This window comes from Heptranchias perlo, unplaced genomic scaffold (genome assembly GCF_035084215.1).
Source record: "Heptranchias perlo isolate sHepPer1 unplaced genomic scaffold, sHepPer1.hap1 HAP1_SCAFFOLD_66, whole genome shotgun sequence".
Taxonomy (NCBI): Eukaryota; Metazoa; Chordata; class Chondrichthyes; order Hexanchiformes; family Hexanchidae; genus Heptranchias; species Heptranchias perlo.
The window spans coordinates 2479117-2500556 of NW_027139688.1; the positions used below are offsets into that span (position 1 = coordinate 2479117).

Consider the following 21440-nt stretch of genomic DNA (forward strand, 5'->3'; position numbering starts at 1 on the left):
GTTCGCTGTAATAAAGAGAGAGGAAAGAAATAATATTCCAGTGTCTGATTGAAATACAGCATGCGGTATATGGAGATACCTGTTGAGAGCATTTTACTCCATTCTGTATGATTATTAACACGGTGCACGGTGAGAACAGGATTAATATTGGAGCGATTACCAGGGAAAGCTACTGACACATGTTCATGAACTGTTGCAGCGCTCACTCTGCACGGGGTGACAAGATGGCCCAGAAATCTACTGAAATCCTCATGTTGGAGCTGCAAAGAACATTGTAACATCAGTAAAATTATGAGATTAAGTGGAACGCAAAAAGGGCAAACTACGTGTTAACAAATTGGTCTCGGTCAATGCCGACTGTGTATTGCTGACATCCGGGAAATATTTGACCTGTTCCAACATGGATTAACAAGAAACAGGTTACAATGGCTCACCGGGGATACTGACGGCTGCGAGAATCGGGTAGTAAATCTGTTTTATCTGTTGAATAGATACTTGTCCCATTTTCTCTGAGAATGGATGACTTCTGTCGGAGCTGCAAGACTCTGACGAGCGCATGTTCGAGGAGGGAGAAGGGATCCTTACATTTATACACACATCAATCCTCCCGGGAGCCAATCACGTTACATCGTAATGAACAATAGTTACAGTCATTTAAAAATTGACTCAGGTAAGTTGTTTTCTTGTTTGATACATCCCTTAACACCCAATTAAACTATCTTTGAAAACTTTATTTTCAAACCTCCTTTTAATGCTCTTTTAACCCCAGCCCCACCCCCTAAAAGACCACTTTTTAACCCCATTTGAAACCAGTTTCAGGCCATTTTACCCCATTTATAGCCCACTTTTAAACCTCCATTTTTAAATTATCCGTTAAATCCTAACTTCCAGTCAGCGGGCGGAGATATGTAACAATTCTTACTTAACAAGAATCAGCTCCAATTACCAAACTGTGATTTGCTGGAAAAAAGGGAACTATTGCTTGATTGGTGACAATGAGTTTCTGAAGGCGGAACTTTCAGCCTCCACGAGTAAACGGAGAATCTGCAGGATCAAGGGAAGATTAGTGTCGTTTCCGAGCCTGTGTACGGTGTCTGTCTTCAGTCTTCCTATTTAATGCCGATTTCTCCCGGTGAGATTAGGTTCCACGGTTCGCTGTTGCCATCATTTCCCTCGCGGCTATAATAATTCTCTAAGTGTCCGTTCAGACAGTGATCGAGGGCGGTCTGTTTAACACCGGGGTTGCCGGCTCAAACCGCTCCTGTTCAGCACCATGCTTCTCATTTTTAAGAGGAATGGAGGGAGAAGAATCAGAGTGTTACCCCATCCTAGGCAGCTCAGAGAGCGATGAGACCCTGGACCCTTCTTCCTCTCTATGGATATTACGCAGTGTGTTCACTCAGTTCCTCAATAGCGGACGCTTTAATTTTTGAAGGCCTGGGGGACCAGGATCGTGACCTCTGGCGATGTTGACCCTCCGAGTTTACCCCGTCCATCCTCCCACTCGATACTCAGTACCTCAGGTAATGAAAGCGCTTTCAGGTGTTTGGCTAAAAGTCCAAACGTAAGAAATGAAATTTTAAGGTTGAAATTTCGTGACTCATGATGTGTCTATTTTACTGAACTTACTGACCAGGAAGTGATAAAGAAAAGGTTCTAACTAACATTGTTCACTGTTGAACGCGTTGAGGACCTGTCTCACCGTTTCGGTTCGTTTTTTTTAACCAGAAAACGCATCTCCTTTTTCTAAAAATAAAAGCTCTTCAGATGAAAAAAACAACCTCAGAGCAGAAAGTCTCTTTCCCCAGAGGGTGAAACTCGGGTATAAATCTCAGACAACAAGGATCAGATGGAAAAACAACCTCAGAGCAGGAAGCCTCTTTCCCCAGAGTGTGAAACTCGGGTATAAATCACATCCAACAAGGATCAGATGGAAAAACAACCTCAGAGTAGAAAGTCTCTTTCCCCAGAGGGTGACACTCGGGTATAAATTTCAGACGACAAGGATCAGATGGAAAAGCAACCTCAGAGCAGAAAGCCTCTTTCCCCAGAGGGAGAAACTCGGGTATAATTCTCAGACAACAAGGATCAGCTGAAATAATCAAACTGTGATTTCCTCTAAAAAAAAAACAGGAATTGGCTGCAATGAAATTCCAAAGGCAGAAAGTGCCGACTCTGCAAGGAAACTGAGATGGAAAATCCGACGGGATCAAGTTAAGGCCAATTTTGATGGTATGAGACAGGAACTTTCGGAAGTTGATTGGGAGAGTCTGTTGGCAGGCAAAGGGACGTCTGGTCAGTGGGAGGCTTTCAAAAGTGTGTTAACCAGGGTTCAGGGTAAGCACATTCCTTATAAAGTGAAGGGCAAGGCTGGTAGAAGTAGGGAACCTTGGATGACTCGGGAGATTGAGGCCCTAGTCAAAAAGAAGAAGGAGGCATATGACATGCATAGGCAGCTGGGATCAAGTGGATCCCTTGAAGAGTATACAGATTGCTGGAGTAGAGTTAAGAGAGAAATCAGGAGGGCAAAAAGGGGACATGAGATTGCTTTGGCAGATGAGGCAAAGGAGAATCCAAAGAGCTTCTCCAAATACATAAAGGGCAAAAGAGTAACTAGGGAGAGAGTAGTGCCTCTTAAGGATCAACAAGGTCATCTATGTGCGGAACCACAAGAGATGGGTGAGATCCTCAATGAATATTTCACATCGGTATTTACGGTTGAGAAAGGCATGGATGTTAGGGAACTTGGGGAAATAAATAGTGATGTCTTGAGGAGTGCACATATTACAGAGAGAGAGGGGCTGGAGGTCTTAACGCGCATCAAGGTAGATAAATCTCCGGGACCTGATGAAATATATCCCAAGGCGTTATGGGAAGATAGGGAGGAAATGGCGGGTACCCTAGCAGAGATTTTTGAATCATCCACCGCAACAGGTGAGGTGACTGAAGATTGGAGGGTAGCAAATGTTGTGCCTTTGTTTAAGAAGGGCGGCAGGGAAAAGCCTGGGAACTACAGACCGGTGAGCCAGACATATGTAGTGGGTAAGTTGTTCGAGGGTATTCTGAGAGACAGGATCTACAGGCATTTGGAGAGGCAGGGACTGTTTAGGGACAGTCAGCATGGTATGGTTTTGTGAGTGGAAAATCATGTCTCACGAATTTGATTGAGTTTTTTGAAGGGGTAACCAAAAAGATAGATGAGGGCTGTGCAGTAGACGTGGTCTACATGGACTTTAGCAAAGCCTTTGACAAGGTACCGCATGGTAGGTTGTTAAATAAGGTTAAATCTCACGGGATCCAAGGTGAGGTAGCCAATTGGATACAAAATTGGATTGACGACAGAAGACAGAGGGTGGTTGTAGAGTTGTTGTTTTTCAAACTGGAGGCCTGTGACCAGCGATGTGCCTCAGGGATCGGTGCTGGGTACGCTGTTTTTTGTTATTTATATTAATGATTTGGATGAGAATTTAGGAGGCATGGTTCGTAATTTTGCAGATGACACCAAGATTGGTGGCATTGTGGACAGTGAAGAAGTTTATCTAGGATTGCAACGGGATCTTGATAAATTGGGCCAATGGGCCGATGAATGGCAGATGGAGTTTAATTCAGATAAATGTGAGGTGATGCATTTTGTTTGATCGAATCGGGCGAGGACCTACTCCGTTAATGGTCGTGCGTTGGGGAGAGTTATAGAACAAAGAGATCTAGGAGTACAGGTTCATAGCTCCTTGAAAGTGGAGTCACATGTGGATAGGGTGGTGAAGAAGGCATTCAGCATGCTTGGTTTCATTGGTCCGAACATTGAATACAGGAGTTGGGATGTCTTGTTCATGTTGTACAAGACATTAGTAAGGCCACACTTGGAATACTGTGTACAGTTCTGGTCACCCTATTATAGAAAGGATATTATTAAACTCGAAAGAATGCAGAAAAGATTTACTGGGATGCTACCGGGACTTGATGATTTGACTTATAGGGAGAGTTGGATAGACTGAGACTTTTTTCCCTGGAGAGTAGGAGGTTTAGGGGTGATCTTATAGAATTCAATAAAATAATGGGGTGCATAGATAAGGTAGATCGTCAAAATCTTTTCCCAAATGTAGGGGAGTCTATAACGAGGGGGCATAGATTTAAGGTGAGAGGGGAGAGTTACAAAAGGGTCCAGAGGGGCAATTTTTTCACTCAAAGGGTGGTGAGTGTCTGGAACGAGCTGCCAGAGGCAGTAGTAGAGGCGGGTACAATTTTGTATTTTAAAAGCATTTGGACAGTTGCATGGGTAAGATGGGTATAGAGGGATATGGGCCAAGTGCAGGCAATTGGGACTAGCTTAGTGGTATAAACTGGTCGACATGGACATGTTGGTCCGAAGGGCCTGTTTCCATGTTGTAAACTTCTATGCTTCTATGATTGTATGAATGTACCTTCTAATCCTGTGTGTTGTGTCTCCTTACTCTTCCTGTTTAAAGCCGACTTCTCCCGGTGAGATTTCGTCCCACGGGTCTCTGTGAGCATCATTTTCCTCACGGCAATTACTATTCTCTAAGTGTGCGCTCGGACAGTGACGGAGGGCGGTCTGTTTCACACCAGGGACTCCCAGCTCATCCCGCTCCTGTTCTACACCATCCTACTCATTTTAAGAGTGTTCCAGGGAGAGGAATCGGGAACACGGACTCCGGAATGTTCATCCAACCACTGCAGCTCAGGCAGACCACGGTGCGATTGGAGAAGTAGTTTAACACAATGTGAGACAGTACCCTTTGGATTTAAGAGTTACAGATGGGAATACAGAATGACTTGGGAATTATGCGAGATGGTCAGAACAGAAATGATTAAAAGTTAGATTCAAGGTATCGATGCAGGTCTTTCCAACGTTAAAGCAGAGAAGGGAAAGGGGAGATTTAATAAAGGTTTGCAAAACCATGAAGGGTTTTGATAGAGTAGATGAGGAGAAACTGTTTCCACTGGCAGGAGGGTCGTTAACCAGAGGACACAGATTGAAGATAATTTACAAAATATCCAGTGGCGATTTGAGCAGTTTTTTTACGCATCGACTTGTTATGATCTGGAATGCACGACTTGAAACGCTGCTGGAAGTAGATTCAATAATAAATTTAAAAGTGGAATTGGATATATACAGGAAAAGGGATATTTGCAGGGTTGTGGGGCGAGACCACTGGAGTGGAACTAATTGGAAAGCCTTTACAATGAACCAGCACACGCACGATGTACCGAATGGCCTCCTTCTGCGTTGTAAGTTTTTATGATTCTCAATTGTGAATAAAATACTCAAAGCCCGGATGAGATATGGGGAGTTGTGGAATACAGTAGAAGGAAATACCGCTCCAATGGTTAAGTTCCTCAGGTCGAACACAGTGTGTTCAGCTTTGGATTCCTGCCCCAGGAGGAAAAAGAATGGCTCTGGAGGGAATCCAGTGGTAATTGAGACACGTGACACATGAGATGAAGGGACTGAGCTGCAATGAACGACATGATCCTATGATTCTATAATTCTATAATTCTATGACTCTATGGTTCTGTGATTCCGTGACTCTATGACTCTTTGACTCTGTGATTCTATGATTCTGTGATTCTATGTTTCATTGAATCTGTCAATCTGTGACTCTGTGACTCTATGATTCAATGATTCTGTGAATCTATGATCGACGACTCTGTGATTCTGTGATTCTGAGAATCTATGATTCTATAAATCTGTGATTTTGTGAATCTATGATCGATGACTCTATGATTCTATGATTCCATGACTCTTTGATTCTACCATTCGATGACGCTATCATTCTCTGATTCTTTGATTCTATGATTCTATGATTCCATAATTCTATGATTCTATGACTCTGTGACTCTGTGATTCTGTAATTCTATAATTCTATCATTCTATGATTCTATCATTCTACGATTCTTTGATTCTATGTATCTATGATTCTGTCAGTCTATGATTCTATAACGCTCTGATTCAATGACTCGATGATTCGATGATTGGACGTTTCTGTGTTTCCCTTTGTTTGTATGAATCTTTCTTGGGCGTTAGAGCAAAGCGCTCGATAGCTAATCGCCTGCCCGTTTTCAGTTCACCCGGTTTTGTTCTTGATTGATTGTCCCGGGAACAGAGTGCGGTTTTGTTGAGAGGGAGCTCGATTTGGGGAACAGAGAGCAGGTGAAACCTGCATTCAATTACAGCCGAACAGCGGTGGAGAAACGTGGTCCAGCGGTTGTTGTGAGATAATTCGAGATCAGTTGACGACATCAGACACTGATGCCGAGGGAATAAGGGGAAAGCGAGAGGAGAGGGTCTTTAGATCGAGTGCGTGTAGAATCAATTTGTTTATACATGTACATGCATATACCCATATATATATATATATATATAGATAGATAGATAGATAGATAGATATATGGAGTATATATCTGTAACGTGTCCATACAATGTTCTAACTTGTCATCCATTAATTTCGGTGGATAGAAAGGCCAGTGATTGAGGTGGCCATTTTTCTCACCTGCCAGATTGAAACAGAAAATCGCCACGATAATGGGGCAGAAATTTCTTGCACAATTACATTGAGCTCAGCAGCGATCACCGTTGTTGGTGGCAAAATGGAGGAGCAAGTTTCGGCGTTCGCAAATGCGCAGTGAAACGCTAAAATCCGGGACTTGCACCTACTGGTTGGCATGTGCTATGACAACAACTAATTAAAGATACATCGTCTGCTGCAATTCGTGAAATCATTGATAAAATCCCAACTTGTTCATCTGCCCAGCTGGAAATTAACTAATATCAGGACAAAACAGGTGTACTTATAAATACCAGGTCTAAACGAAGTTTTAATAGCGCCATAAGGATTAATGACTACCACACAACAAAAAAATAAATTTTGAAAAGGTGGAGACTAATTACTCTTTATCATATTCGTTTTTGTCATTCGGACATTGCACGGTGTCACAATAGGATGGCACCCGCCCGTGTCTGGCATAAGGGGGTGTGGAGGTCACCATGTCACCATAGGAAGGCAGTGTACCGTTTCTGCGACAAGGGGGCGTGGAGGGCGCACCGTGTTATCACAGGATGGCGGTGCAAGTTGGCAGGGAGGGCACTGTGCCACCACAAGAGGTTAGTGCATTGTGTCTGGTACCAGCAGGAGTGGAGGACACTGTACTACAACAGGAGGGCAATGTACCTTGCCGAGCACAACGCGGTTGTGAGGGTACCATGTCACCACAGGATGGCAGTGTACCATGTCTCGCACAAGGGGGCGGGGAGGGCACTATGCCACCACCAGAGGTTAGTGTATTGTGTCTGGCACAAGGGGGCGGGGAGAGCAATGTACCTTGCCTGGCAAAGGGGGTGTGGAGGTCACCATGTCACCAGAGAAAGGCAGTGTACCGTGTCTGGTACAAGGGGGTGGGGACGGCACCGTGTCACCATAGGATGGCAGTGTACCGTGTCTGCCACAAGGGGGTGGGAAGGGCACCGTGTCATCACAGGATGGCAGTGTACCGTGCCTGGGACAATGGTGCGGGAGTGGCACCGTGTCACCGTAGTTCAGCTGCTTACCGTATCTGATACAACGGGTTTTGGTGGACACTCCAGGTCACTGACACCACAGGATGGCAGTGTACCAAAGTGAGTGAGAGACAGAGATTGCGTGTATTTATCAGTGATTGGCTCTTTGTGTCCGAGGGAGAGGCACACCGAGGCAGAGAATGCGTTTGTTTATCAGTGAATGACTCTGTGTGTGTGTGTGTGTTTGTGTGTGTGAGAGAGTGAGACACAGAGAGAAGGAAGGAGAGACAAAGGATGTCTTTATGTATCAATGAGTGACCGTGTGTGTGTGTGTGTGTGTATGTGTGTGTGTGAGAGAGAGAGAGAGAGAGAGTGCGGCAGATTAAAGATAAGTGTGCGTAGCAGTGACTGACTCTCTGTGTTTGAGAGAGAGACAGAGAATCAAAGACAGAATGCGTCTGTAGATCAGTCAGTGACTCTCAGTTAGAATGGAATGGTTTTGATGCAAGTTAAATTTTCTATTAAGAGCTCAAATGATGTAAATGCTTCGATTTACAATACCCCCTCCCCCGCCTCCCACTGACTTGAATCATAACAACATACAGCACAGAAGGAGGCCATTCGGCCCATCGTGCCTTTACCCTGCTCTTTGAAAGAGCTGTCCAATTGGTCGCACTTACCTGCCCTTTCCCCCTTTCTCCATTTCAAGTATATATCGAATTGCCTTTTGAAAATGACTAGGGATCTGCTTCCTCCATGTTAGAGAGATAGAAGGTGAATGTGTGTGTTTATCAGTGAGTGAATCTGAATGTGTGTATATGTGTGCGAGAGAGAGAGAGAATACCTCTGTATATCGGAGTGACTCTGAGAGTGTGTGTGTATGTGAGAGGGAGACAGAGAGAGAGATGAGGCGTCTGTATGACTGTGGGTGTATGTTTGTGTTTCTTGTGAGGTGCAGGAGAGGAAAGATGGTGAAATCTAATCATTAACCATCGACAACTTCCAAAATCCTATTCAGACTGGTATTTAACAAGTTAAATTGCCAGAAGACGCGTGTCCACACCAGACTTTGAATAAAACACAGCAAGTGCTGCCGACGTGCGAAGTGCAAAAAGATCTTACTGATATCGATCCAATGTTGGAGGAAGTGAGCTGCCCACATGCGGAAACTGATTTCTTCTGTGTCTGCAAGTTTGAACATTTTGGTTTGACTTTGTGCAGCTGCGGAGCATTAATATTGAGAAGCACTCAGTTCCTGCTTTCGTTGTTTTTTTACAAGAACGTTCATTCAAACTCAAAATATTTTGATTCAAATGACACTGGGTTTGATTGCCCGCGTTAAGTTTCATCTTCAATTTTGCTCACCTTCTGGTTTCCACCCAGAACCGTGTCTGTGACGAGAGAAAGGGAACAGATCTACGATATTTGACAGTCTCCAGGTTGTAAACTGCAGTCAGCTGAGGGTCGCGATGCAGCTGTTCTCGTTTCCGCTCCGAGAGTTTGCTGACAACGTACAGCCGCCAAATGGAAAAAAAGTGTTTGGAAATATGCTTCACTTCACTTATATTTGGTTTTCCAAGGACACGAGACTTCGGGTTTATTTTACTCTTCCCAGTAACTGATTCACGTGATTTTGATGAGTTAAGTTTTAAATTAAAAGTTCAAATGATGTAAATACTTCGATTTACAATGCGCAGCCCTCCGTCACACATCATTGATTTAATCATAACATACAACACAAAGGGAGTCCAATCGGCCCATCCTGCTCTTTGAAAGTGCGAGCCAATTAGTCACACTCACCTGCCCTTTCCCCCATAGCCCGACAACATTTCTCCTTTTCAAGTATTTTTCCAACTGACTTTTGAAAATTATTATGGAATCTGCTTCCTCCACCCTTTCAGGCGGTGTGTTCCAGATCATAACAACTCGCTGCGTTTAAAAATCTCCTCAACTCCCCCTGGCTTTTTAAAAATCAATTATCTTCAATGTGTGTCGGCTCGTTGCCGACTCTCCTGTCCGTTGATACATTTTCTCCTTATCTACTCTTTAAAATCCCTCATCATTTTGTACACCTTTATTAAAACTCCACTAAACCTTCCCTGCTCGAAGGAGATCAATACCAACTTCTATATTCAGTCCAAATAACTGAAATCCTCCCTCCCTGGTACGAGTCTGGTCAATCTCCACTGCACTCTCTCCAAGACTTCCCGAACATGTAGTGCCCAGAATTGGATACAATACTCTAGCTGAGGCCTTACCAGTGTTTTAGAAGGGTTTAGCATAAATTCCGCCCTCTTGTGATCTATGCCTCTATATATAAAGCTAAGGATACTTTAATACTTTTCTTTAACAGCCTTATTAACGTCTCATATCACCTTCTAATATTTGTGAACGTGAATCCCCAGGTCTCTCTGTTTCTGCACCCCTATTAAAATAGAACCATTTAATTGTTATGATCTGGAATTCACTGCCTGAAAAGGGTGGTGGGAGCAGACTCAATAATAACTTTCAGAAGGGATTGTGATCTTTTCTTGAAAAGGAAGGATTTGTAGGACAATGGGGAAAGGGCTGGGGTTTTTTTTATTCGTTCGTGGGATGTGGCCATTGCTGGCAAGGCCAGCATTTATGGCCCATCTCTAATTGCCCTTGAGAAGGTGGTGGTGAGCCGCCTTCTTGCACCCCTGCAGTCCCTGTGGTGAAGGTTCTCCCACAGGTCCGCCGGTGGTGGCGGGAGTGAATGTTTAGGGTGGTGGATAGGGTGCCAATCAAGAGGGTGAGTGGGACTAATTGGAAAGCTCTTTCAAAAATCCGGAACAGGCACGATGGGCTGACTGGCCTCATTCATGCTGTATGATTCTATGACTCTATGATTCTATGACTCTATGGTTCTATGATTCATAATTTTGAACAGCTCGATTAAATCTCTCCTTTTGCATTCTCTGCTCTCCGGAGAACAATCCCAGCTTTTCTCGTGTCTCCACATAAAGGAAATCCCTCCTTACCGGTACCAGTATAGCAAATATCCTGCACCCCCTCTCCAAGTCTTTGATGTCCTTCCTGAAGTTCGGTGCCCAGAATTGGACACAATGCTCCAGCTGAGGCATAACCAGTGATGTATGAAGGTTCAGCTTAAATTCTTTGCTTTTATTCTCTATGTCTCGATTGAAAAAGCCCAGGATCGGGTTTGCTTGTTTCACCGCTTTCTCAACCTTCCCTGCCACCTTCAAAATGTGTGTCTGTGAACCTCCAGGTCTCTCTATTCCTGCACCCCATCATAAAATTGTACCATTTATATGATGTTTATATTAACTCTCCTCGTTCATCCTAGGCCCAGGATCCCGTCTGCTTTTTCTGAGCCCGATCAATCTGTCCTGCCACCTGTAAAAATTTGTGCACCAAAACCGCCAGGTCTCTCTGTTATTCAGGGACATTTTACTTCACTTTATTCCTAATCCCAATGGAAGGTGATCCAACTTTCCCAAATTATTCAGGGAAATTTTGTTGATCTGTGACGGGAATGACAATAAATTCCGATCCAACAATGCCAGAGCCGTCAGACCAAAATACAACGCGGCGGGCAAAATGGCCAATCGATCTGGGAGGGTGCGTCACCCTGGGCAGGCAGCGGAGAGGGAGGGCCAGGTGGGCCGGCGGTGGCGACGTTGGTGGCCATCTATGCGCATTGATGTCACTTCCGGTGGGACGCATTGAGCCCATCGGCCCTCCCACATCCTTTCTCCCTCCCCTCATTTTAAACCTCAATTTTACGAAACTCTTTTAAAACTTCTTTTACAAATCTTTTTCAACTTTTTTAACGTCTTTTTATACCTATTTGAACTCATTAAGTCCAATTTTAAACCTTTTAACGCTCATTTTCAACTCCGTTTACACTCCTTTTAACCTCCGTTTTCATCATTGCAAATCTCCTTCAAGCCCCTTTTTACCCCTCTTTTTCGACCCGTTTTAACCCCTTTTAAAACTCTCATTTAAACCTATTGTAACTGCAGTTAACCCCTTCAAGTCCCCTTTTATAGATATTTAAATACCTTTTTTGAATCCTTATATAAAATCCCTCTTTATATCTTTTATAACCTCACTTTTAAGCCTCTACGTAAACCACCCTTTTATACCCATTTAACTCGCCTGTTTAAATCCCATTTCTAAACACCTTTTACACCTATTTTATCTCCCTTTGAAAACCCTTAAAGACCCCTTTTTAAACACATTTGAAACCAGTTTCAGGCCATTTTAGCTCACTTTTAAACCTCCATTTTAAAATTATCCCTTAAATACCAACTTCCAGTCAGAGGGCGGAGATATGTAACAAATCTTACATCACAAGAATCAGCTCCAATTACCAAACTGTGATTTGCTGGAAAAAAAAGGAACAATCGCTTGATTGGTGACAATGAGTTCATAAAGGCGAAACTTGCAGCCTCCACGAGTAAACGGAGAATCTGCAGGATCAAGGGAAGGTTAGTGTCGTTTCCGAACCTGTGTACGGTGTCTTTCTTCAGTCTTCCTCATCGACAGCTACAGGTGAGGTGCCTGAGGATTGGAGGGTAGCAAATGTTGTGCCTTTGTTTAAGAAGGGCGGCAGGGAAAAGCATGGGAACGACAGACCGGTGAGCCTCACATCTGGAGTGGGTAAGTTGTTAGAGGGTATTCTGAGAAACAGGATCTACAGGCATTTGGAGAGGCAGGGACTGATTAGGAACAGTGAGTGGAAGGTCATGTCTCACGAATTTGATTGAGTTTTTTGAAGGGTTAACCAAGAAGATAGATGAGGGCTATGCAGTAGACGTGGTCTACTTGGACTTTAGCAAAGCCTTTGACAAGGTACCGCATGGTAGGTTTTACATAAGGTTAAATCTCACGGGATCCAAGGTGAGGTAGAAAATTGGATACAAAATTGGATTGACGACAGAAGACAGAGGGTGGTTGTGGAGGGTTGATTTTCAAACTGGAGGCCTGTGACAAGCGGTGTGCCTCAGGGATCGGTGCTGGGTCCGCTGTTATTTGTTATTTATATTAATGATTTGGATGAGAATTTAGGAGGCATGGTTAGTAAGTTTGCAGATGACACCAAGATTGGTGGCATTGTGGACAGTTAAGAAGGTTATCTAGGATTGCAACGGGATCTTGATAAATTGGGCCAGTGGGCCGATGAATGGCAGATGGAGTTTAATTTAGATAAATGTGAGGTGATGCATTTTGGTAGATCGAATCGGGCCAGGACCTACTCCGTTAATGGTAGGGCGTTGGGGAGAGTTATTAAACAATGAGATCTAGGAGTACAGGTTCATAGCTCCTTGCAAGTGGAGTCACAGGTGGATAGTGTGGTGAAGAAGGCATTCAGCATGCTTGGTTTCATTGGTCAGAACATTGAATAAAGGAGTTGGGATGTCATGTTGAAGTTTTACAAGACATTAGTGAGGCCATACTTGGAATACTGTGTACAGTTCTGGTCACCCTATTATAGAAAGAATATTTTTAAACCACAAAGAGTGCAAAAAAGATTTACTAGGATGCTACCGGGACTTGATGGTTTGACATATATGTGGAGATGCCGGTGATGGACTGGGGTGGACAAATGTAAGGAATCTTACAACACCAGGTTATAGTCCAACAAATTTATTTTAAAATCACAAGCTTTCGGAGATTATCTCCTTCGTCAGATGAATGGATGAAAAGTTTCTCAAATCGCATATCTTATACTATGTTGGGACAGCATCACACCAATCAAAAGGTGTCGTTGTTATTCAAACAGGCCAGGGATGGAGGGAGATGAATCAGAGTGTTACCCCATCCTAGGCAGCTCAGACAGCGGTGAGACCCTCGACCCTTCTTCCTCTCTATGGATATTCATCATAATACGCAGTGTGTTCACTCACTTCCTCTATATGGGACACTTTAATTTTTGAAGGCCCGGGGGACCATGATCGTGACCTCTGGCGATGCTGACCCGCCGAGTTTACCCCGTCTATCCTCCCACTCGATACTCAGCACCTCAGGTAACGAAAGCGCTCTCAGGTGTTTTGCTGAATGTCCAAACATCAGGTGGGGATTTTAAGAAATGAAATTTTAAGGTTGAAATGTTGCGACTAATGATGTGTCTATTTTACTGAACTTACTGACCAGGAAGTGGTAAAGAAAAGGTTCCAACTAACATTGTTCACTGTTGAACGCGTTGAGGATTTGTCGCACCGTTTAGGCTCGTTTTTTTTTACCAGAAAACGCATCTCCTTTTTCTAAAAATAAAAGATCTTTAGATGAAAAACACAATCTCAGAGTAGAAAGCCTCTTTCCCCAGAGGGTGAAACTCGGGTATAAATCTCAGATAACAAGGATCAGATGGAAAAACAACCTCAGAGCAGAAAGCCTCTTTCCCCAGAGGGTGAAACTCGGGTATAAATCTCAGATAACAAGGATCAGACGGAAAAACAACCTCAGAGCAGAAAGCCTCTTTCCCCAGAGGGTGACACTCGGGTATAAATCACATACAACAAGGATCAGATCAAATGATCAAACATTGATTTCTTCTGAAAAAAAAACAGGAATTGGCTGCATTGAACTTCCAAAGGCAGAAAGTGCCGACTCTACACGGAAGCTGAGACGGAATATCCGGCGGGATCAAGGTAAGGTCAATGTACCTTCTAATCCTGTGTCCTGTGTCTCCTTACTCTTGCTGTTTAAAGCCGACTTCTCCCGGTGAGATTATGTTCCACGGGCCACTGTGAGCATCATGTTCCTCGCTGCAATAACTATTCTCTAACTGTGCGCTCGGACAGTGACGGAGGGCGGTCTATTTAACATCGGGGACTCCCAGCTCAGCCCGCTCCTGTTCCACACCATCGTACTCATTTTAAGAGGGGTCCAGGGAGAGGAACCGGGAACACGCACTCCAGAGTGTTCATCCAACCTCTGCAGCTCAAGCAGACCGCAGCGGGATTTGAGAAGTAGTTTTGCACAATGTGAGAGAGTACACTTTGGATTTAAGAGTTACAGATGGGAGTACAGAGTGAATAGGGAATTATGCGAGATGGTCACAACAGAAATGATTAAAAGTTAGTTTCAAGTTGTAGATGCAGGTCTTTCCATCTTTAGAGCAGAGAAGGTCAAGAGGAGATTTAATAGAGGATGTCAAAATAATGAAGTGTTTCGAGAGAGTAAATAAGGAGAAACTGTTTTCATTGGCAGGAGGGTCGTTCACCAGAGGACACAGATTTAACATAATTGGCAAAATATCCAGTGGCGGTTTGAGGTGTTTTTTTACGCATCGACTTGTTATGATCTGGAATGCACGACTTGAAACGGTGCTGGAAGCAGATTTAATATTACAATTAAAAGTGGAATTGGATATAAACATGAAAAGGAAGAAGTTGCATATTTGTGGGGAGAGACGACGGAAGTGGGACTTATTCGATACTCCTTACAAAGAGCCAGCACAGGCACGATGGACCGAATGGCCTCCTTCTGCGTTGTAAGGTTCCACGATTCTCAATTCTGAATAAAATACTCAAAGCCCGGATGAGATATTGGGAGTTGCAGAATAAAGTAGAATGAAATACCGCTCCAATGTTTAAGTTTCCCAGTTAGAACTCAGTGTGTTCAGCTTTGGATTCCTGCCCCAGGAAGAAAAAAAAGGCTCAGGAAGGATTCCAGTGTTAATTGAGACATGTGAGACGTGAGATGAAGGGACTGAGCTGCAATGAACTACAGAATTAACTTTAGTTTTAATTCTTGGGTTAAATTGTTGGCTCATGTAATATTCTGCCTGCTTGTACTGATTTGCCCAGGGCGAACATTCTTTCTCTGTTATACCCTATCAATTCCTTTCTTTGTGTTCAACGCGGGCAAGGAACGAATCTTCACTCCATTCGAGCAAAACAGAATAAGGGGACGGAACATTCAAATGGCAATGCGTCAGGTGAAAAGCCGATGCATGAAATTGTTTCTGTCTAATGCAGGGCAATGGGAGAGCGCGGGAGAATGGGATTTTTTTAGATTTTCCTCGCAAACAGCCGGTACAAACACGGTGGCACGATGGTTTCCTTCTGTGCTATACACATCCATGGAAGCAAAGGATGAATTTACATCATGGGCGCTTCAGCAACAGGTCGGCACCGGCAGGAGCGCTATTGTCCACTGGCCGCCTGCGATTTTCTTCTTGAAATTTGTGAGTGGCAAATCTCGGGCCCAGAAAGCGCAATTTCGCGACATGTGCTATGGGCCAGCGCCTGGAAAACCTCCACAACCTGATAGAGTTTATTGATGAGGTAACGAGAGGGTCGATGAGGGCAATGCAGTTGATGTGGTGTATATGGACTTTCAAAAGGCGTTTGATAAAGTGCCACACGGCAGGTTTATCATCAAGATTGCGGCCCATGGAAAAAAAGGGACAGGAAACAGTGAGTAGAGGTAAACGGTAGATTTTCGGACTGGAGGGAGATATAGAGTGGTGTCTCCCAGGGATCGCTCCGAGGTCCACTGCTTTTCATGATATATATTAATGACTTGAAATTCAAAATTTGCAGATGACATAAAACTTGAAAGGGTAGTGAACAGTGAGGAGGATAGTGATAGACTTCAAGAGGATATAGACAGGCTGGTGGCATGGGTGGACACGTGGCAGATGAAATTTCGCGCAGAATAATGCGAATTGATAAATTTAGGCAGGATGAAGGAGGAGAGGCAATATAAACGAGAGTGCACAATTATAAATGGGTAAAGGAACAGAGAGATCTGGGGGTATACGTTCACAAATCAATGAAGTTGGCAGGGCAGGTTGAGAACGCAGTTAAAAAAGCATTGGGGATCCTGGGCTTTATAAATAGAGGCAGAGAATACAAAAGTATGGAAGCCATGATGAACCTTGATAAAACATTGGCTTGGCCACAACTGGAGTATTGTCTCACTTTAGGGAAGATGTGAAGGCCTTAGAAAGGGTGCAGAACAGATTTACTGGAATGATTCTAGAGATGAGGGACTTTAGTTACAGGGATAGACTGGAGAAGCTGGGGTTGTTCTCCTTGGAACAGATACGGTTGCGAGGAGATTTGATACAGGTATTCAAAATAATGAAGGGTCCAGACAGAGTAGACAGAGAGAAACTGTTCCCATTGGCGGAAGAGTCAAGAACCAGAGGTCATTGATTTAAGGTGATTGGCAAAAGAACCAAAGATGACATGAGGAAAAACTTTTTTAGACAGCAACTGGTTGGGATCCGGAAGGCTCTGCTCGAGGAGGTGGTGGAGGCAGATTCAATCGTGGCCTTCAAAAGGGAACTGCATAAATACTTGAAAGAAAAAAAATGAGGGAGTAGGATCTGCTGGATTGCTCTTTCATTGAGCCAGCGTGGACTCGATTGGCCAAATGGCCTCCTTCCGTGCTGAAACCTTTCTATGATTCCATGAGTCGAAGTTTTAAATTGCTGCCATGGATAATGAAATGGGAGAGTCGGCTATGTGCACGAGATGATATTATGAATTTGTTCCGTGTTAATTTTATTCCATTGTTTCACCTGTACACTTGTGGTTATTAATGATGATAAATTTACATTTTCATGTAGCTATCACTTCCTGTTCTAATATAAGTCCAACATGCGTTGGACTTACAATCCTCACGCCCCTTTTCAAATCCGACATGGCCTTGCCCCCACCCTATCTTAATATCTCTTCACCAATCGCGTCACCAAGGGTGCTTCTCGCCCATTTGGCGGCTTGTCAGAAACTCGGGGGGAGATGTTCCTGTTTTCTGCCCAATGATTTGAACACCCCGAAAATGTTCGAATGTTCGTTCGTAATTTTCCAAGAAAGCAATCGGTTCCTGCGATACCCGGCTGGCGGCGTGGGATCTCGGATTAAACGACCTAAGTTGTGCACAAGTCCAATTCTAAGTTCATTATATTGTGATATTATATATAGAATTCACAGTTTGCAGACGGACCTTAAAACATCAGCTATAAATCTAGCAATCTGGAGGCCGGACGCAGTATTCAGCTAATTATTTACCAGGTTCTAGGGCCATTAATAAGTAAATTAGATCACACTCATATCGAACCAAGGACTACTCGTTTCAGTTTCAGTGTTACTGGGCCGAATGTTAACTGTACAAATTCTGCTGCACTTCTTCAGAATAAAAGTCCAGATCCTGAAGAGAAACTGATCAGAGGGACAGGAGTGAGTTCACTTGGACGGACGGGGAACAGAAGGCAGAAACAATGCGCTCTTTGGTTCTTACTCTGCTTATTGCCCTGTGTTCTAATTGTAAGTATCTGCATTCTTCATTCAAGCCGATTAAAAATCTCGATGTTTGTATCTAAACCTCTTGATTCTGTTGATTTTCTTCGCATCAAATGTCCTTGTTTTTCAAACGTTGAGGTATTGAAACCAACAATCCTCATTGTATTGGAAGGAAAACTCGCCGCACTGATGTAACTGGACAACCTTTTCGTGGACCTCACATCTGTGGAACAGCTGGGAACAGATTTCCGTCTTCACCGCCAGGGCTTTAACAAACAAACATACCAATTAAGAGCAGGCTATTCGGCCCCTCGAGCCTCCTCTGCCATTTGATAAGATCTTGGATGAACTGATTGTCACCTCAACCCTACTTTCCCGTCTACCTACTGTAACCTTTGACTCCCTTGTAAATCAGGAATCTATCCAACTCAGCCTTAAAAATATTCAATGACTCCGCTTTCACCGCTCTCTGGGGAAGGGAGTTCTACAGACTCACGACCCTCTGAGAGAAAAGGTTTCTCCTCATCTCCAGCTTAAATGGGAGACCCCGAGTTCTAGTCTCGCCCACAAGGGGAAACATCCTCTCAGCATCTACCCCCCCCCCCCCGAGTTCCCTCAGTATCTTATATGTTTCAATAAGATCACCTCTTATTCTTCTCAGCTCCTCGTGAACGGAAAACGGACCGAGAATCTGGCGGGCGAATCGAGGCAGGGAACAGAGCCCAGCTGATTGAGCTTCCCTTTAAGTTAATGGAAGGAAAATCGGGAAGGTTCGATAACCAGCGCCTTATTCTCACTGCCAAAATTCGCTGTCTGCTCTCGCCCATGCAGAAAATCCGGAAATTTCCCCAATGACCACCATCATCTTTCCTTCTCCCAAATATCTCAAGGTTTATACGATCAAAGCTTCGCGTTTCCATCCCATTTATCTCACGTTCTTCCTTCCTCTTTGTAACTTGGACGGTGTCCCGCAGTTTGGGTCATATTCTAAATGTGTCTATAAAGTGTTGATGTAGATTGGTCAGATTCCTGCTTTGTTTTACAGACCAGGACATTCTTGCTGTCAGCGTCAGCGAAAAGAACGAGAAAAATGTCATCGATCTGGACATGACGCCAAACTCTGCAGCTTATATATTCACCCAAAGTCCGGAATCAGATGAAATCGCAATAAACTACATCCAAAAAGAGAGGGAGAATGGAACGTTTGATGAAGTTTGGAAGATTGCAGAGAGTAACATGAAATGCAAGGTACCGAGTGGACTGAAAAGAGAGCACATGTTAGCGGTTTATGCCTATACTCTAGAAAAACCGAAGGGAAACGTGTTCTACAAAATGTTCAATGAAGCCGTTAGGCGGTACGGAGCTACCGACTCAATCTACGCGAAGAATTTCAACTTTAAAAGTTTCCATTATCTTCTGTCCACTGCCCTCCAAAAACTAAGAGTCGATTCCGGCAATAAATCACATCACACTTTCAGAGGGATTAAGAAGCAGGCTGAAGCTGAGGAAGGAGCAACGGTCCGATTTGGATACTTTGCTTCTTCCTCTCTTGATGAACAGGTTGCTCTTAGCTTCTTTGACAAGAACATAAACACGAACACGATGTTCGAAATATCTACAGGTTACGGTACCCCAATCCAAGAATGCTCGAGTGTTCCTGGTGAAACGGAGATTCTGATTCTACCTTACGAGATGTTTCGAGTCGGAATGATATCTCCAATGGAACATGGCACTAAGATTGAACTCACGGGGGACGGGTTGCAGGGAACCAATGTAAAGGTGGAAAAGGGCGAAGGTGGGAAGCTCGTGGTGGTGCGGAGTGCGGGGGCTATAATTTCAGCATTAGGCCGTTTCTGGATTCTGGCAGCTCTGATTTCCATCTCGGTGTAAAATGTTAGTAAATTCCTGCAGCTCGCTGTAACTTGCCCTAATCTTCCATAACAAAGGGTAATATGGTTTGCTGATGAATTACAGTCGCCTCAGGCGCAAATCGAATCGATCGCAACCAATCACACTGGATCTATAGCTCGGAATCAACGCTTGTTCGGTTCCCTCCACCCTCATTGAAGACTCAGTCCACGATTCAGATATTTAATGGGAATTTCTGAAACTGCAGGTAAAACCGATCCGTCTCTCACTTCCCACCGCAATCCAAACTTGATGGTCCGTAGCCCCAATCTGAATCTGAATAAAACCTTCATGACCGGATAACCCATGAGGATAAAGCGTTATGCAATTATATTGAGGCTGAATCTTCTCCTCACGGAGTTCCACAATGTCGCACTTTCAGCACTGGTCACCGGACAGACACATGGAGAGAGAACGCTGGGCGATTTACCAACTGCTTATCTAAAGTCTGCTGCTGATAAGCTCATCTCTCTGGGAACACACCAGTTAGTTCAGACCACGGGTTCAATCTAGACCCACCCTTTAATGAATGGCCCAGCCATTCACTTGATAGAATCGTTGAGCGAGCAGATTAACACACTACAAACTTCACAATAAACGCGATAGTGAGATCATAGTATCACAGAAGGTACAGCACAGGAGGAAGCCATTCGCCCCAACGTGCCTGTGCTGGCTCTTTGAAAGAGCTATCCAATTAGTCCCATTCCCCTGCCCTCTCCCCATAGTCCTGTATTTTTTTCCTACCTAGAATTTATCCAATTCCTTTTGAAAGTTACTATTGAATCTGCTTCCACCGCCCTTTCAGGCAGTGCATTCCACTTCATTAAAACTCACTGCATAAAACTATGTTTCCGCTTGCTTCCTCTGGCTCTGTTGCCAATCGCCCTAAATCCATGCCCTTTATTTACCGACCCTTCTGTCACTGGAAACAGCTTCTCCTTATTTACTCTGTCAAAACCGTTCATGATTTTGATAGACAAATTCAAAAAATTATTTCCATTTGGTGAAGTTCAGTGAAACTCGTTCTAATTTCAATACATGCGTTTTAATCGTGGTTCCCAGGTTGACTGTCGGGGGCAATATACAAGTCGTTCTGCATTGCATCTAACCTGTGTCGTTCTGTTCTGGGAGCGGCCCATGCTGATTCAGGGAGTAAAATGAAGACAAGCTGTAATCATTATGCAGAGGGAGCTCTAGCAGTATCTAACTAGTGCTGTACCGGACCTGAAAGCACTCGATGCCAATCCAATGTACAAGTTGGGACACGGTGTCCGGGGAATGTGGAGAGAATGCTGCACTCCATGTAACCAATGGTATTCGTGGGCTGGGAGTTCGTGATTCCGAACATGATTCTAAATACTGTCCATAATGAGCTCAATAATTATATTTCCTCACCTTTATCGGTACAACATAAAATGTTATTTTCGCCACTCTGTGATGTACTAGATCTGATATCCTATTAAAATTGTTTTTAAATTATTCAAATTGTTCATTGGTAAATTATTTGTGTTGTTGTGCACTGATGGATTCTGTGGGTGATTGTTGTACATTAACTTATCTGGAAATATTGTGCAAGTAATTTCAAAAATATGAACCGTAGCATGGTTACAGCAAAGAAGCTGGCCATTCGGCCCAGCACTCTGTGCCGGCTTTCTGCAAGAGCAATCCAGCGAGTCCCATTCCTTCGCCCTTTTCCTGTAGCCCTGCAATTATTTTTCTTTCAAGTTCTTATCCAGTACCCTTTTGAAGGCCGCGATTGAATCTGCCTCCAC

General features: G+C 43.9%; 1 protein-coding gene across 1 annotated transcript; it reads left to right on the top strand.

The window, feature by feature from the left end:
* The first annotated feature begins 18811 nt into the window (after window positions 1–18811).
* On the top strand, window positions 18812–21120 carry LOC137318195 (erythroblast NAD(P)(+)--arginine ADP-ribosyltransferase-like). Its single transcript, XM_067981153.1, has one exon. The coding sequence runs from the start codon at window positions 18868–18870 to the stop codon at window positions 19648–19650; it is 783 nt and encodes a 260-aa protein (XP_067837254.1). The 5' UTR covers window positions 18812–18867; the 3' UTR covers window positions 19651–21120.
* The last annotated feature ends 320 nt before the right edge of the window (window positions 21121–21440 follow it).

Bases quoted from the DNA above. Each gene is read 5' to 3' on its own strand.
- LOC137318195 (XM_067981153.1), top strand. From the start codon at position 18,868: ATGACGCCAAACTCTGCAGCTTATATATTCACCCAAAGTCCGGAATCA.